Source organism: Cebus imitator, unplaced genomic scaffold, assembly GCF_001604975.1.
Source record: "Cebus imitator isolate Cc_AM_T3 unplaced genomic scaffold, Cebus_imitator-1.0 Scaffold18, whole genome shotgun sequence".
Taxonomy (NCBI): domain Eukaryota; kingdom Metazoa; phylum Chordata; class Mammalia; order Primates; family Cebidae; genus Cebus; species Cebus imitator.
The window spans coordinates 7,205,576-7,218,797 of NW_016107333.1; the positions used below are offsets into that span (position 1 = coordinate 7,205,576).

The 13,222-nt window shown below is 48.1% G+C and overlaps 1 protein-coding gene across 2 annotated transcripts in view; it reads left to right on the forward strand.

Annotated features, from left to right (window-relative positions):
- PIGU (phosphatidylinositol glycan anchor biosynthesis class U) overlaps window positions 1–13,222 on the forward strand; it is a 117,707-nt gene that overhangs the window by 90,646 nt on the left and 13,839 nt on the right. For both annotated transcript variants that reach the window (XM_017513845.1, XM_017513852.2), the window contains exons 9-11: window positions 1,665–1,808; window positions 5,003–5,127; window positions 12,008–12,150. In XM_017513845.1, the coding sequence (XP_017369334.1) occupies window positions 1,665–1,808; window positions 5,003–5,127; window positions 12,008–12,150 (412 nt within the window). The remainder of the gene's footprint in view (window positions 1–1,664; window positions 1,809–5,002; window positions 5,128–12,007; window positions 12,151–13,222) is intronic.

The following is a 13,222-nucleotide window of genomic DNA, read 5'->3' on the forward strand; positions in this document are numbered from 1 at the left end:
CACTCTGTGGCCAGGTGACAGGCTGGAGTGCAGTGGCATGATCTCGGCTCACTGCAACCTCTGCCTCCCGGGTTCAAGCAATTCTCCTGCCTCAGCCTCCTGAGTAGCTGGACTACAGGCACACGCCACCACGCCCAGCTAATTTTTGCATTTTTTAGTAGAGACGGGGTTTCACTATGTTGGCCAGAATGGTCTCGATCTTTTGACCTTGTGATCCGCTCGCCTCGGCCTCCCAAAGTTCTGGGATTACAGGCGTGAGCCACTGCACCCAGCCAAGGTCTGATTTTTCACACAAAATAATTTTCAAACTCCATCATAAGTGGGTTAAATAGCACTCCCTGGGAGTACCCAAAGCAAATACCAGCCTCTAACTGGGAGGTTTGGGCTCAATTCTAAACAGGAATGGATGTGTTCCTCTACCGCAAGAGGGCCTCTGACAGTTTCAAAATAATGCCACCTGCCACGTGTCAGACCTTTAGAGAAAACTCAAATGGGCCTGAGTATTGCAGGCTTGTCTTAGTGTATATTCATGAATGCTATAAACATTTCCAAATGCCCTCTCTGTGCCAGGCTCTGCATGGGTGCTGAGGAGTTGGTTGCTTCCTAAGCTTTGAGGAGCTCATTGCCCAGTGGGTGACAGACTCTTAAACCTGTCCAGGTGGGAAAGGGATCCGGAATGGCAGAACTCCCATTTGGGATTCTGGACTACTTGTTTGTGTTAAATCCTGGCTGAGCATAACAATGACTTAGTAACTTTCAGCTCTTCGTGCTCTGCCTTAGATAGGAGTTGCAAGGCCAGGTGAAGAGTTCCCTTTCTGCTGGGCCACGGATTGTGTTCTTTACCTCATTTCACAGAAAAGGAGGTGTTACAGCAAGAGGCAAAACTTATTCTGGGTGGAGGCCTCAGTCAGGGAAATTTGACTAAGAGCCATCACCCATCTCTCCTTCTGCGTGCCCTATTTGTTGTCCTTTTAAAATTGTGTGTTGAGATCAGTGTCAGCTTCATATTTTTTTTTAATCAAAAATATAGTGTAAACTTTAGAAGAGCCAGAATTTCAGTGAAAGCTTTGTCTGATTTAACTGGACAAAAAGTTTTCCAGTTAAACCGTAATTTCTTGGTTAAGATCTGGGACCCTGGGGATTGTAGCCAGAGCCCGCTGATTGTTCCGAGAGCCCCTAGAAGTCTCGCTGCAGGCTCAGGCACTCAGTTTTCTGACTCCTGCTGTGGGGTGTGCAGTAAGAATGGGGAAGAGCAGGAACTTTGAGCATGGTCCTCGAGGCAGGTCTTTAGAATGCTCAAAATATATACTGTTTTTAAAAGTTCATTTCTCCTTTGTTACAGTGCTGGGTATCTCCTGATTTTAAACAGTCTTATGCAGTAAAAGAGGGGCAAATCTTTATTCCTAGGATGAATCCCTGCCTCGTTTCAGATTTGTTTGGCTTAGCTAATATTTGTTTTGGGTTACCCTTTTGTGTTTCTGCTTGTTTTTGTTAATTACCTGTATCCATGGTACCTGGAGAACCCTTCCCATCCTGATCCCTGCACAGAGAAAGTCATCCTTGGCTGCCCAGCAGTGACCAGAGTCTTCAGGAGAAATCAAGGTCAAAGCAGGCAATTTATCACTTTTGTCTTTTTTCTCTCCCTTTGTTTTTTTTAATTCCAGACTTTCTGTTCCAGATCTCACTCCAAACATTGGCCTTTTCTGGTACTTCTTTGCAGAGATGTTTGAGCACTTCAGCCTCTTCTTTGTATGTGTGTTTCAGATCAACGTCTTCTTCTACACCATCCCCTTAGCCATAAAGCTAAAGTAAGTGGCTGGACCTGCTGCTGTGTCCACAGAGCTATCTGAGAACCCCCTGCCCCTAGCAGCCTTGAGGGTGGCCTTCAAATGTGGAGCACCTGCTGTTAGGCTTACAGCATCTCACTTAGGGAACCTGCCTGCAGTTGCCGCAGTTGCCAGTGCCATAGCAGGCAATAGAGCGCCCCTATAGTACCAGCTGCTTCGGGGGCTGAGGCAGGAGAATTACTTGAGCCTGGGAGTTTGAGGCTTCAGTGAGCTGCTTGTGCCACCGCACTTTGGCCTAAATGACAGAGCGAGACCCTGTCTCAAAGAATGAAAAAAAGGAGAACAAGGGTTCTGGAGGCAGAGTGTGTTTGGAAAATGTGGATCTGGTGGGATATCTCGTCCATCCTGCCCAGTGACAGGTCATCCACAGGGACTCTAGATGGGTTAGTTGGGAGGCTGGCCACCTGCAACTGTTGAATCTCCTGATCCATTTCCCTCCAAAGGGTTTGTGGAGTTCTGTTCTGCAGTCTAAGAGAGCTGACAGACGTTAGGCCTGCTCCATCCCAGGCACCTTTCTAGACCCTCTGAAACATAATCATACCTAACCTAGCAACTCCTGAAGGTAGGCATTAGATTCTTATCACTCCCCCCCCCGAAAAAAAAACAAGATTCTTACCACTCCCATTTTATAGCTGAGGAAATTGATGCTCAGAGAGGTGGGATGATTTTCCCAGTCATGCAGCTAGTAAGCATTGGAGCTGGGATTCAGACTCAGGTTTGTCTGGCTCCAGAAGTTATGCTTATCCCCCTGCACCATGCCAGGCTCCTGAGAGATTGCTTGTAGTAGCCTCCAGAAATTGTTCTATTATCCTAGCTTCAGATAAGGGAAAATAGGCACAGACAGGTACAGATATGCCTAGATGGTCCAGGGAACCTGAAAGAGAGTTTGATTTAGATTTCAAGAGCTTGAATTCTCTGTCCTAACCTTCCTGCCATTCTCCATGGTCTGTGCACCAATGCACATGGTTCCTATTCTGTAAAACCTCAAAAGCTGATGCTTCCTTCCCATGACACAGCCTTGGCTTGGCATCTGACACAACACCATCCTTCCATGGCCTGGCAGGCTCCAGAACTCTGGCAGCCTTGCCTGGCTGAGCTCTCCAGCTGTCTGTGGTCCATCTTCCCTGGTCTTGTTCTGGTTAGGCCCAGCCATTGGGTGGAGAGGAGCAGGGAGCCCAGGGCACCTTTCCTCACTGGCCATGCAGCCAGTTCTCTAGCAACTTTTATTGTCGGCATTCAAGGCCACACATTGCTCCTGAGTAGTCAATAACTTCACCATTTTATAACTCAAGCCAGGCGTGTACAGTTGTGGGGACAGAAAATATGAAGAGATCTGCTCTCCCTGCTGTCTCCTCTTCTGCCTGGATATGAAGCTCCACCTAAGCTCTCCCGCCCCTGCACATTTTGTTTCCAGTGCCAGCTTTGTGGGAACAGGGCCCTTCAGGCCACCCCGGTCCCTGTGCAGTGCTGCAGGAGGCTCTAGTCTGTTTTTTTGTCACTGCATTTTCACAGGTCTTTTCATAGAACTGTTGCCGTTGTTACCAGCTACCTGAAAAGCCCGGAGCCAGTGATTGTATTTAGGAAGATGTTCACACTGAGCTGTAGCTGGATGCTTAGAGGCTACAGGGCTGCATGCCTTTGCTAAGCTGCATTTTTGAAGCATTTGCTGCATAGCAGCAGCACGGGAGCATTCAGGGTGTGGACATGTTTGTCTGTACATCTCAGATTAACACCCACTGAGTCACCCTGACCTTTAACCTGCAAGACAAAAAGGTCAGTAATCTCTGAAGAAAACTTTCATGGGCTAGGCATCCAAGTATTGTGCAAAAGTAGGCCATGTGCATATGGCTGAAGCGTAGCTGAGGAGGATATGGATCCAGCCTCCCTGTTGGCTTCCCTTTAGCATGTGGTCAGCTCTTGGAGGGGGCACTGAAGTTGATCTCTGTCCCCCCACCCTCTCCTGACCAGAGCTTCAAAGTCTGATCAGCCCTCAGGAGAACAGTATTGGGTATGATTAAGAGCTCTGGAGACAACTCCATCGCTTACTAACCTACTGAGTCAGTGCACTTAACTTCTCTGAACCTGTTTCCTCATCTGTGAAATACAGGTGAGAGGATTGCCTACTTTTTTTTTTCTTTTTGAGACAAGGTCTTACTCTGTTGCCCAGGCTGGAGTGCAGTGGGTCATCACGGCTCACTGCAGCCTCAACATCCTGGCGCCAGCGATCCTACCACCTCAGCCTCCCGAATAGCTGAGATTATAGCCGTACACCACCATATCTGGCTAATTGTTAAATTTTTTGTAGAGATGGGGTTTCACTATGTTGCCCAGGCTGGTCTCAAACTCCTGGGCTTAAGCTATCCTCCCGCCTTGGCCTTCCAAAGTGCTGGGATTACAAATGGGAGCCACCATACCTGGCCCAGGATTGCCTGCCTTGAGGGGCGGTTGATGTGTGGTGAGGATCACAGGAGAGGATGCAGGAAAAGGACCTTACAGAGGGAGTTCAGGAGAGGATAGCCATTGCTATCACTTAATATTAGGTTAAAATAATTTCAGCTGCTATTAGTTGAAGTTAACAAGAACAGGCCCAGCCCTTCAGAGCTGAAAAGCTCTATGCAGTTCACAGTTCTCTTCTTGGAAATAAGTTCATTGCACTATGGGTCTGCAGACCCTGCTGACCATGCTGTCAGAGAAAAAAGGCATCATCAAGGAAACACTTCTTGCTTTGCATCCAGTTGTCAGAGGGGCCTCTGGCAAGGGAGGCTGCCTAATTACCCTGCCAAGCAGTCATTTAAGCCGAGTCATAAAGAATGCTGACTTCATTTGTTTTCTTCCTCCTTGGCTCCTGGGGGAAGGCCCAGAGCTGGTAGAGGCAGGGGGGTTGCTGTTGATGGGAAATGTCTCTGTGGGCTGTTTCCCTGTGTTTGCCAGGCCCTCCTTACCTAACCTCTGGTTATTTTTGGGTCCTTGCGATTTCTGCTCTGCTAATGGGGCCTGGCGCATTCCTTGTGGGTAGTAGAGCCAGCCCCTTCCTGAAGTCCCCTGAGGATTATTTTTGGTTCAAAGGATGGAGTCGGGAGTCTCTGGGGTAGGCCTGGTCCCCGACTCATCTCTCTCTCTCTCTCCCCCCGCTCCACTCGTTTCCCCTGCCCCAGGGAGCATCCCATCTTCTTCATGTTCATCCAGATTGCTATCATCGCCATCTTTAAATCCTACCCGACAGTTGGGGACGTGGCACTCTACATGGCCTTCTTCCCCGTGTGGAACCATCTCTACAGATGTGAGTACTCCCACCTCTGCTGCAGGTTTGTGTCAGCCTGGCCCTGGATGAGACTGCTGCAGGGAAAAGGAATTTGTAGGCATTTATCAGGCACCTGTTGTGCCGGCAGCACTAGGAGGGAAGCAGAGGCATCAGGCACAATATCTACTTCTAGGTGCTGCAGACTTGTGATGATAAAAATAACTGCCATTTATTGAGCACTTACTGTGTACCTGTCCACTGTGGCTCTCACAGTGTTACATGCATTAATTAGCTCATTTGATCTTCACACCAGCTTTTGAGGTAAGTATCCACATTTTGCAGATGAGAAAACTGAGGTACAGAAAGGTAGAGCCACTTGTTCAAAGTCACATGACTTCTAATTAGAAGAGCTGGGATTGGAATCCAGATCTGTGAGCCCCTACCCAGTGCTGTCCATCAGGGCTTTCTATGGTGTTGGAAATGTCCTCTGTCTACACAGTTCAGTAATAGAGTGCCACTTGTGTGCCTGAGAACCTGAATTTTAAATTTAAACTTCAGAACCCACATGTAGTTAGGCTACCATATTGGACAGCAGAACTCTACCCTGGGCTTTGACTCATTCCCCAGTGCTGCACCCAAAGGTTACTAGAAAGCAGGTGGGCAACGTTAGACTTCCTGCCCACTGTGACAACTCCTCTAAGCTCTAACCGTCCCCTCCTCAGAGGTGGCTTAGAGGTGACCTACTTTGCTAGCTAGGCCCCCAGTGCTCTTAGCCCTCTGTGGTGGGTTCTTTTCATTGTTTGGGAGCTCCCTCGGGGTAGATAGCACAACTCATTCGCCTCTGTATCCCTGGCACCCAGGACTGAAGCTGACACACAGAAGACCTTGCAAACGTTTGTGGATTGGGTTTTAAACCTCCCCAATAAAGAGACAGCATCAGTGGCCCAGTACCACCTGATTCTCTAAACGAGGCATGGAAGGGAGCTGTTGAACTTTCCTTGCCTGCTGTGGGTGTCCAGCAAGGTATCAAGAATGAACTAGGGAGTTCAGGCTTCAGAGGAAGTGAGTCTTTGTTGTTGTTTTGGGTGTCAACCAGGAAATGAAACTGTCCAGCTGCTGGCAAACAACCTACCTATAATAGGAGTGGGCCTCTGAGTGAAGGTAAACAGTGGTGTGGGCAGCAGAGCCAGGGCTGCTCCTGCACATAATGGCCTGGTGGGGCTGTGACCCATCAGGCCTGACTGGGAAGAGGAAGCAGTGTCTTCTGCTGTGACATCCTCTCTGCACAAACAAGAGTCATCCAGTCCAGCAGGCTCAGAGTCAGCCTGGGGCCCCTCGGTAGAGTGACCAGTGGCAAATCATGAGACCACCAAAACATGTGGACATGCCTCAGTTTGTGACAGTGGATCTTGGGAATGTAAAATGGTTTTTTGTGGTTGTCTGTCCCACACTGGGCACTCTGTCTCCCTCAGGGAATGCCTTTCATCCCATTTGCTGAGCAATCTGGAGACTGACATGACTCTGAATCCTAACATTCCCATTATGAGTCCCACATGTTCTTAGGCACATCATTTAACCCTTCTGAGCCTCTGATTTTTCCATCAGTCAAATAAATAGAATAACTTTGATGAGTGTGTTAAATTTGAGAAGGAATATCTGTAAATAGCACTGCAGTTAGTATTATCAGTAATAATTACACCGGGGAGTCTCTCACATAGTTCCATGATCAGAGCTTCAGGCTTGGTAGCCAGAGTCATCAGAATAAACATATTTTTCAAGATTTGAATAGACTATTTTATGCCCTCTGGGGTGATGAGGCACAAAGAAGGATGGGGTTTCCAGAAACCTGGATGATCTAATAGTTGCTGTTGCTGGCTGGCCTGGCACACAGTCTGCAGGTTCAGGTTGGCTGAAGATCCTGCAGAGAACAGTAGCTGTCCGCCTTTGTGTATTCCCTTCTCCTGCAGCAGGGAATACACATGCTTGGAGGACCTGCTTGGGGCTTGACAACTGTGTGTCATTATTCTCAGCCAGAGCAGCATTAGCCCTGGTCCTCGGGACCTGTGAGTGGGATGTGTGTGTTGAGAAGCGTTTAAGCCTACGTTGAATATGTTTAATATGGCTAGGAATTCCATTTAAACATTAGTTGTCAGTGCTAACATGCATGTTCCCACCTTCATCCTTCTGTTTTCCTGTACAGTGGAGAGGAGAAAAGGAATGAGTGTAGGACCCAGACACTGGACTCTCTGGAGCTTGGATGAGTCATACAGACTCACAACTGTAGTGTTAGGGAACAGCCTGCTGGCAGAGCCCATGCCAGCCTACATGGTCCAGCAGAAGGAGCCAGTTACCAAAGGGCTGGATTTGTGTGTGTATTGGTTTTGTTTTTATTACTATTGTCTAGCGATGAAAGGATGTTGATAGATATACATATAAATTATAAAGAATCATGATAAAATATATTCCCATGTGTTTTGGCACCTCATTTTAAGGAAGGGAATATCACCATGGCCTTCAAAGTCCCTAAATCCACTCTGTTCCCCTTCTGATGGGACTGGATTTTTAAAGTAAGATTTTGTTTCCGAATGCCTGAGGCTCAGACGGAAGTGGCTTGCCTGAAGTTCCATTTCATCAGTCATGGTGCCAGAGATTGGAAAAGCCACTCAGTGAATGTGGTGGGGAACCTGATTCTATCTGGCCTTTCAAGTCTGATGAAGGGTGAACCCTTTCACCTTGTTAGGCCCTGGTCACCTCTGACGCTTCCTGGTGCCTGGAACAAGCTGTCCTATACCCCAGGTCTCCAGCTCCGTCTGCTCTGGCATATATAGCTTTAATCTGGCCTGTCAGCCAGCAAGAGTGAATAGCAGCTCCCTGTTTCTGCAGAGGTCACCACAGGCCAGAAGCCAACTGCATGCTGGTGATGGCTCTCCAGGCACATGGGAATGTATTTTTGCAGCCCTTCAAGATAGCACCCAGAGGCTGCCAGTGAGCCTCTCTCGTCTCTTTGCACTTGGTTTCCTTCCTGTCACCCCGTCTGAAATCTCTGTCCCTAGCTGGAGGCACAGAACAAGAACCACCTGGTCTGGCAGGCTGGAAGTATTTTATTTGAGGAATAGTCTGTGTTCTTTTCAGCAAAATAATTTCCATGGGATCAGAAAGAGCTGCTGAGAAATGTACATAGTGATGTTGGGTTAAAGGAGTGGGAAGCATTTGTTCTCCTTTCTTGAGATAGTCCCGTGGTTTAATAATAATAGTAATTCTCAGTGAAAGCATCCCTTTGCAAGACTCCTTGTTCCTGGGAGGTCTCAGGAGGCTTGAGTCAGGGTTTTGGTCTCTCAACTCTGAAAACCCAGAATTGCAGAAATTTAAGATTAGAAAAGAGGATATTGCAAGCCCTCCAGGCCAGTGTCCAAATTGTGGGATTTCTCAGACCACTAATGTTTCAGTAAACTCTGGCGATGGACTTGCCAGCTTTTTATCTTGCTGAAGACATTAAAACAATCAACTACCACCCATTCTTCCAGATTTTATAAAATAAAGGACTTTTTAATGACAACAAAATGGCACCTATCATTTCTCAATAAAGAAAGAACTATAACTTGAAAACCTTCAGCTTTACAAAGAACTGTGAACTACCTTGTCGTGATTATTCTCCCCTTGACACAGTTCAGTGGCATCTCTGTTGCAGACTGTAAGGGGCTGCAGCTGTAATGCGGTAGTTCGCAGCCTTGGCTGTATGCTGGCATTACCTGGGAAGATTTTAAAACCTCATATGGGTGCCTCAACCCCACCCTAGAATCTCTGACTAGTCTGAGGGCTCCCTATGTGATTTTGTTTTGTTTTGAGACTTGCTCAGGCTAGAGTGCAGTGATGCAATCTCTGCTCACTACAACCTCTGCTTCTGTGTTTCAAGTGATTCTCATGCCTCAGCCTCTGGAGTAGCTGGGATTACAGGCACCTGCCACCACATCCGGCTAATTTTTGTATTTTTAGTAGAGATGGGGTTTCGCCACGTTGGCCAGGCTGCTTTCGAACACTGACCTCAAGTGATCTGCCCGCCTCAGCCACCCAAAGTGCTAGGATTACAGGTGTGAGCCACGATTGTGGGGCGCTCAGCCATGATTTTGTTCTGTAGCGGGAGTTAAAAATCGTCTGTGTTGCCGGGCGCAGTGGCTCAAGCCTGTAATCCCAGCACTGTGGGAGGCCGAGGCGGGTGGATCACGAGGTCAAGAGATCGAGACCATCCTGGTCAACATGGTGAAACCCTGTCTCTACTAAAAATACAAAAAATTAGCTGGGCATGGTGGCGCGTGCCTGTAATCCCAGCGACTCGGGAGGCTGGGGCAGGAGAATTGCCTGAACCCAGGAGGCGGAGGTTGCGGTGAGCCGAGATCGCGCCATTGCACTCCAGCCTGGGTAACAAGAGCGAAACTCCGTCTCAAAAAAAAAAAAAAATCGCCTGTGTCATCCAGGCCCCTTCCAAAGCATCAGCCCCCAGTATAGCGTCTCTACTGAGTCGTTGTGCAACTGAGACAAGTGGCCTAAATGTTTGGGAGTTTCTCCACCCTTTAAGTCTTCCAGAACTCTGACTTGGGAGAAAGGATTTCCTGAAGGTCAGAATCAGAGAAGAGAAGGGAACTTCCATTCATTAAGTGCCTGCTGGGAACCAGGCACAGTGCTAAGTTCTTTTTAAAAAGGATTCTTTTAAGTATTTTAAATAATATTTATCAGTTTTAAAAAATACAATAAAGTATAAAGAAAGAAATAAAAGTAACAGATAATCCTACTGTCTGATAACCCCTAGATGGTTAAAAGGCAGGAAGAACCTACAGTGTGGTAGGCAGAATAGTAGCCCTCCCTTCACAAAGATGTCCACGTTGTAATCCCCACAACCTATGAATACATCACTTTACATGGCAAAGGGACTTTAAGACCTTGGGAGGGGAGATTATCCTGGACAATCCAGGTGGTCCCAGTGTAATTGCAAGTGTCCCTCAAAGTGAAAGAGATGGAGGTAGGGGGAATTTGGGAAATGTCTGTAATTTCTGCCCAGTTTTGCTGTGAGAGTAAAACTGCCCTTAAAAAATAAAGTGTACTGGACATGTTTGTGCCTATAGTCCCAGCTACTCAGGAGGCTGAGACAGAAGGATCACTGGAGCCCAGGAGTTCGAGGCTTCAGTGAGATATGATCCAGCCACTCCACTCCAGCCTGGACTATGTAGTGAGATTCCATCTCAAAATAAATAAAGCCTATTTTTAAAAAGAGAGGGAAGAGAGAGGCAGAAGAGAAGGTCTGAGTGATGCAATATGAGGAGGCCTCAATTCATCATTGCTAGATTTGAAGCTGGAAGCAGGTCATGAGCCAGGGAGTGCAGGGGCCTCTGGGTACTGGAAAAGGCAAGCGGGGAATTCTCCTCTAGAGATGTTACCCTGTGAGACGCATTTTGGAACTTCTGACCTTCAGAATTGTAGAATAATAAATAATACTATTTAAATCACTAAGTTTATGGAAATTTGCTGTTGTAGCAATGGAAAACTAATGTAGCCAGTGATATATCTGTGTCAGTTTCTCATGTGTCATCTTGTTTAATCCAAATGAAGGGTGCATTTTAGCCCTGTTTTATTTTTAAACTTTTTTTTTTTTTTTTGAGACGGAGTTTCACTCTTGTTACCCAGGCTGGAGTGCAATGGCGCGATCTCGGCTCACCGCAACCTCTGCCTCCGAGGTTCAGGCAATTCTCCTGCCTCAGCCTCCTGAGTAGCTAGGATTACAGGCACGCGCTACCATGCCCAGCTAATTTTTTGTAGTTTTTTAGTAGAGACGGGGTTTCACCGTGTTGACCAGGATGGTCTCGATCTCTTGACCTCGTGATCCACCCGCCTCGGCCTCCCAAAGTGCTGGGATTACAGGCGTGAGCCACTGTGCCCAGCCTTAAACATTTTTTATTTAAAAATTTTTACATTTTTTTTAGAGATGCGGTCTCACTGTGTTGCCTAGGCTGGTCTCGAACTCCTGGGCTCAAGCAGCCCTCCTACCTCAGCCTCCCAAAGTGCTGGATTATAGGCATGAGCTACTATCCCCAGCCTAATTGTTAATTTTTATGAGTATATACTAGGTGGATAGCCTAATTTTACAGGTGAGGAAGCTGAGGCCTAGAGAAACTTGCTAATAAATGGCAGAGCAGGATTTTTACCAAGGTCTGTACCTGGCTGCTGTGCCATGCCAGCCTGGCTGCCGCCTCTGGAGCACCCTTGAGTAGCAGGTCCTTCTTGAGACCTCTGGGAGAGCTTTCTTCCTGATGGGAGTCAGCATTCCCTTAGGGGCAGGGAGTGAGAGACAGTGTCAAAAAGAGGTGTTTTAAATTATCATCTAACGGAGAGTTGAGAATGTTTGAAGAGCAAGGCAGGGGACCGAAGACACCAGTTAAGGAGAATGGAAAATGTGTTCCTAAGACCCAGGACTGTGACACCATGGAGACGCATGGTGAGGCTCTCATTTTCACGGTTCATGCTGGAGTTCCCACCCATAATCCCACATGGCCAGATGGCACCCTGCTTGGGGAGAGGGTGCGGATATTCTTGGACCCTCCAAGATTAGGAGGTGAGGGGAATGTCTTCCTAAATGCCCCGTTTGGTGCCCTGAGGCATTCATGGCATTTCTAACTATAGCTGGTCTTCAGTCAGCCAAGCCCACAGTGGGAGGAAATAATCCAATTCCAGGAGCTACCACCAGCTGTGGGCATGGGGAGCCATTGACTTGGGAGTCTGGGGTTTGCTTCCTGGCACCCCAGTACCTCAGGGTGCTCTGCCTTTGAGCTACATGAGGCTCTCCTTGGGCCTCTCCATTCTGGGGGCCATCACAGCAGGGAAAGGGTACCAGAGAGAGCACGTCAGACTAACTGTGACCCTCTCTTTGCAGTCCTGAGAAACATCTTTGTCCTCACCTGCATCATCATCGTCTGTTCCCTGCTCTTCCCTGTCCTGTGGCACCTCTGGATTTATGCAGGAAGTGCCAACTCTAATTTCTTTTATGCCATCACACTGACCTTCAACGTTGGGCAGGTAAGAGGGACAGGATTGGGGGCAGCATGGGGACAGGGATCCATTTTGCAGCCTTAGGCATGCAACCGTGGTCTTGGATTCTGCATACCGCAGGGGTAGACATGAAGGAGGGACAATTACTTCCCTTAAGTAGCCCTGAGTCAGTGGAGACGACAGGGAAGTAAGAACAGTATAAGGCTGAACCTGGCAAATACGTGTTAGGCACCATTCTGAACCGTAGCCACACTGAATTCTAAGGAAGCCTAGGAGAAAGGGCATGTTATCCCTACTTCACAAATGAGGGACAGAAGCTTGCAGAGCTTGTCTCTTGTCGAAGGTCATTAGAGGAGCCAAGAACGAAATTGAGGTAAGACTGGATTTCTGAGGCACCCCTTTCTGTAACGGTACCTGTGGTTGCAGCACCCATAGGGAATACGCAGAGTGAGGGGGAGAGAGCAGGGCAAGAGGAGGAGTGGCTCTGTGGACTCCCAGGACAGCAGGAACAAAGGCAGGCAGATGAGAAGAGGGGGGCCATTGGGGAGTTGAGCATAAACTATGTGGCTTGGAAGGGTGGAGAGGAGGCTGCGGTCACAGGCTGAGGAGTACCAGCAAGGAGCTCAGCTTTCTGAGCTGGGAAGCCTGTCCCTCCTTTCCACAGAGCAGGATTCTCAATCAGAATCCTCAGAGGGAGCTTGTTAAAAATGCAGATTCCCTGTTAACAGGCTTTAAACCCTGCAATTATGTTGCAACCGTCCCAAATACATGGCTCTGATTGTTTTAAAAAGCCAGGTTCTGGCCAGGTGCGGTGGCTCACGCCTGTAATCCCAGCACTTTGGGAGACTGAGGTGGGCCAATCACCTGAGGTCAGGAGTTCAAGACCAGCCTGGCCAGCATGGTGAAACCCTGTCTCTACCAAAAATAGAAAAATTAGCTGGGCATGGTGGCGAGTGCCTCTAATCCCAGCTACTCAGGAGGCTGAGGCAGGAGAATCGCTTGAACCCAGGAGGCGGAGGTTGCAGTCAGCCAGCAGTTGCAGTGAGCCGAGATCACGCCACTGCACTCCAGCCTCGGCGACAAGAGTGAAACTGTCTCA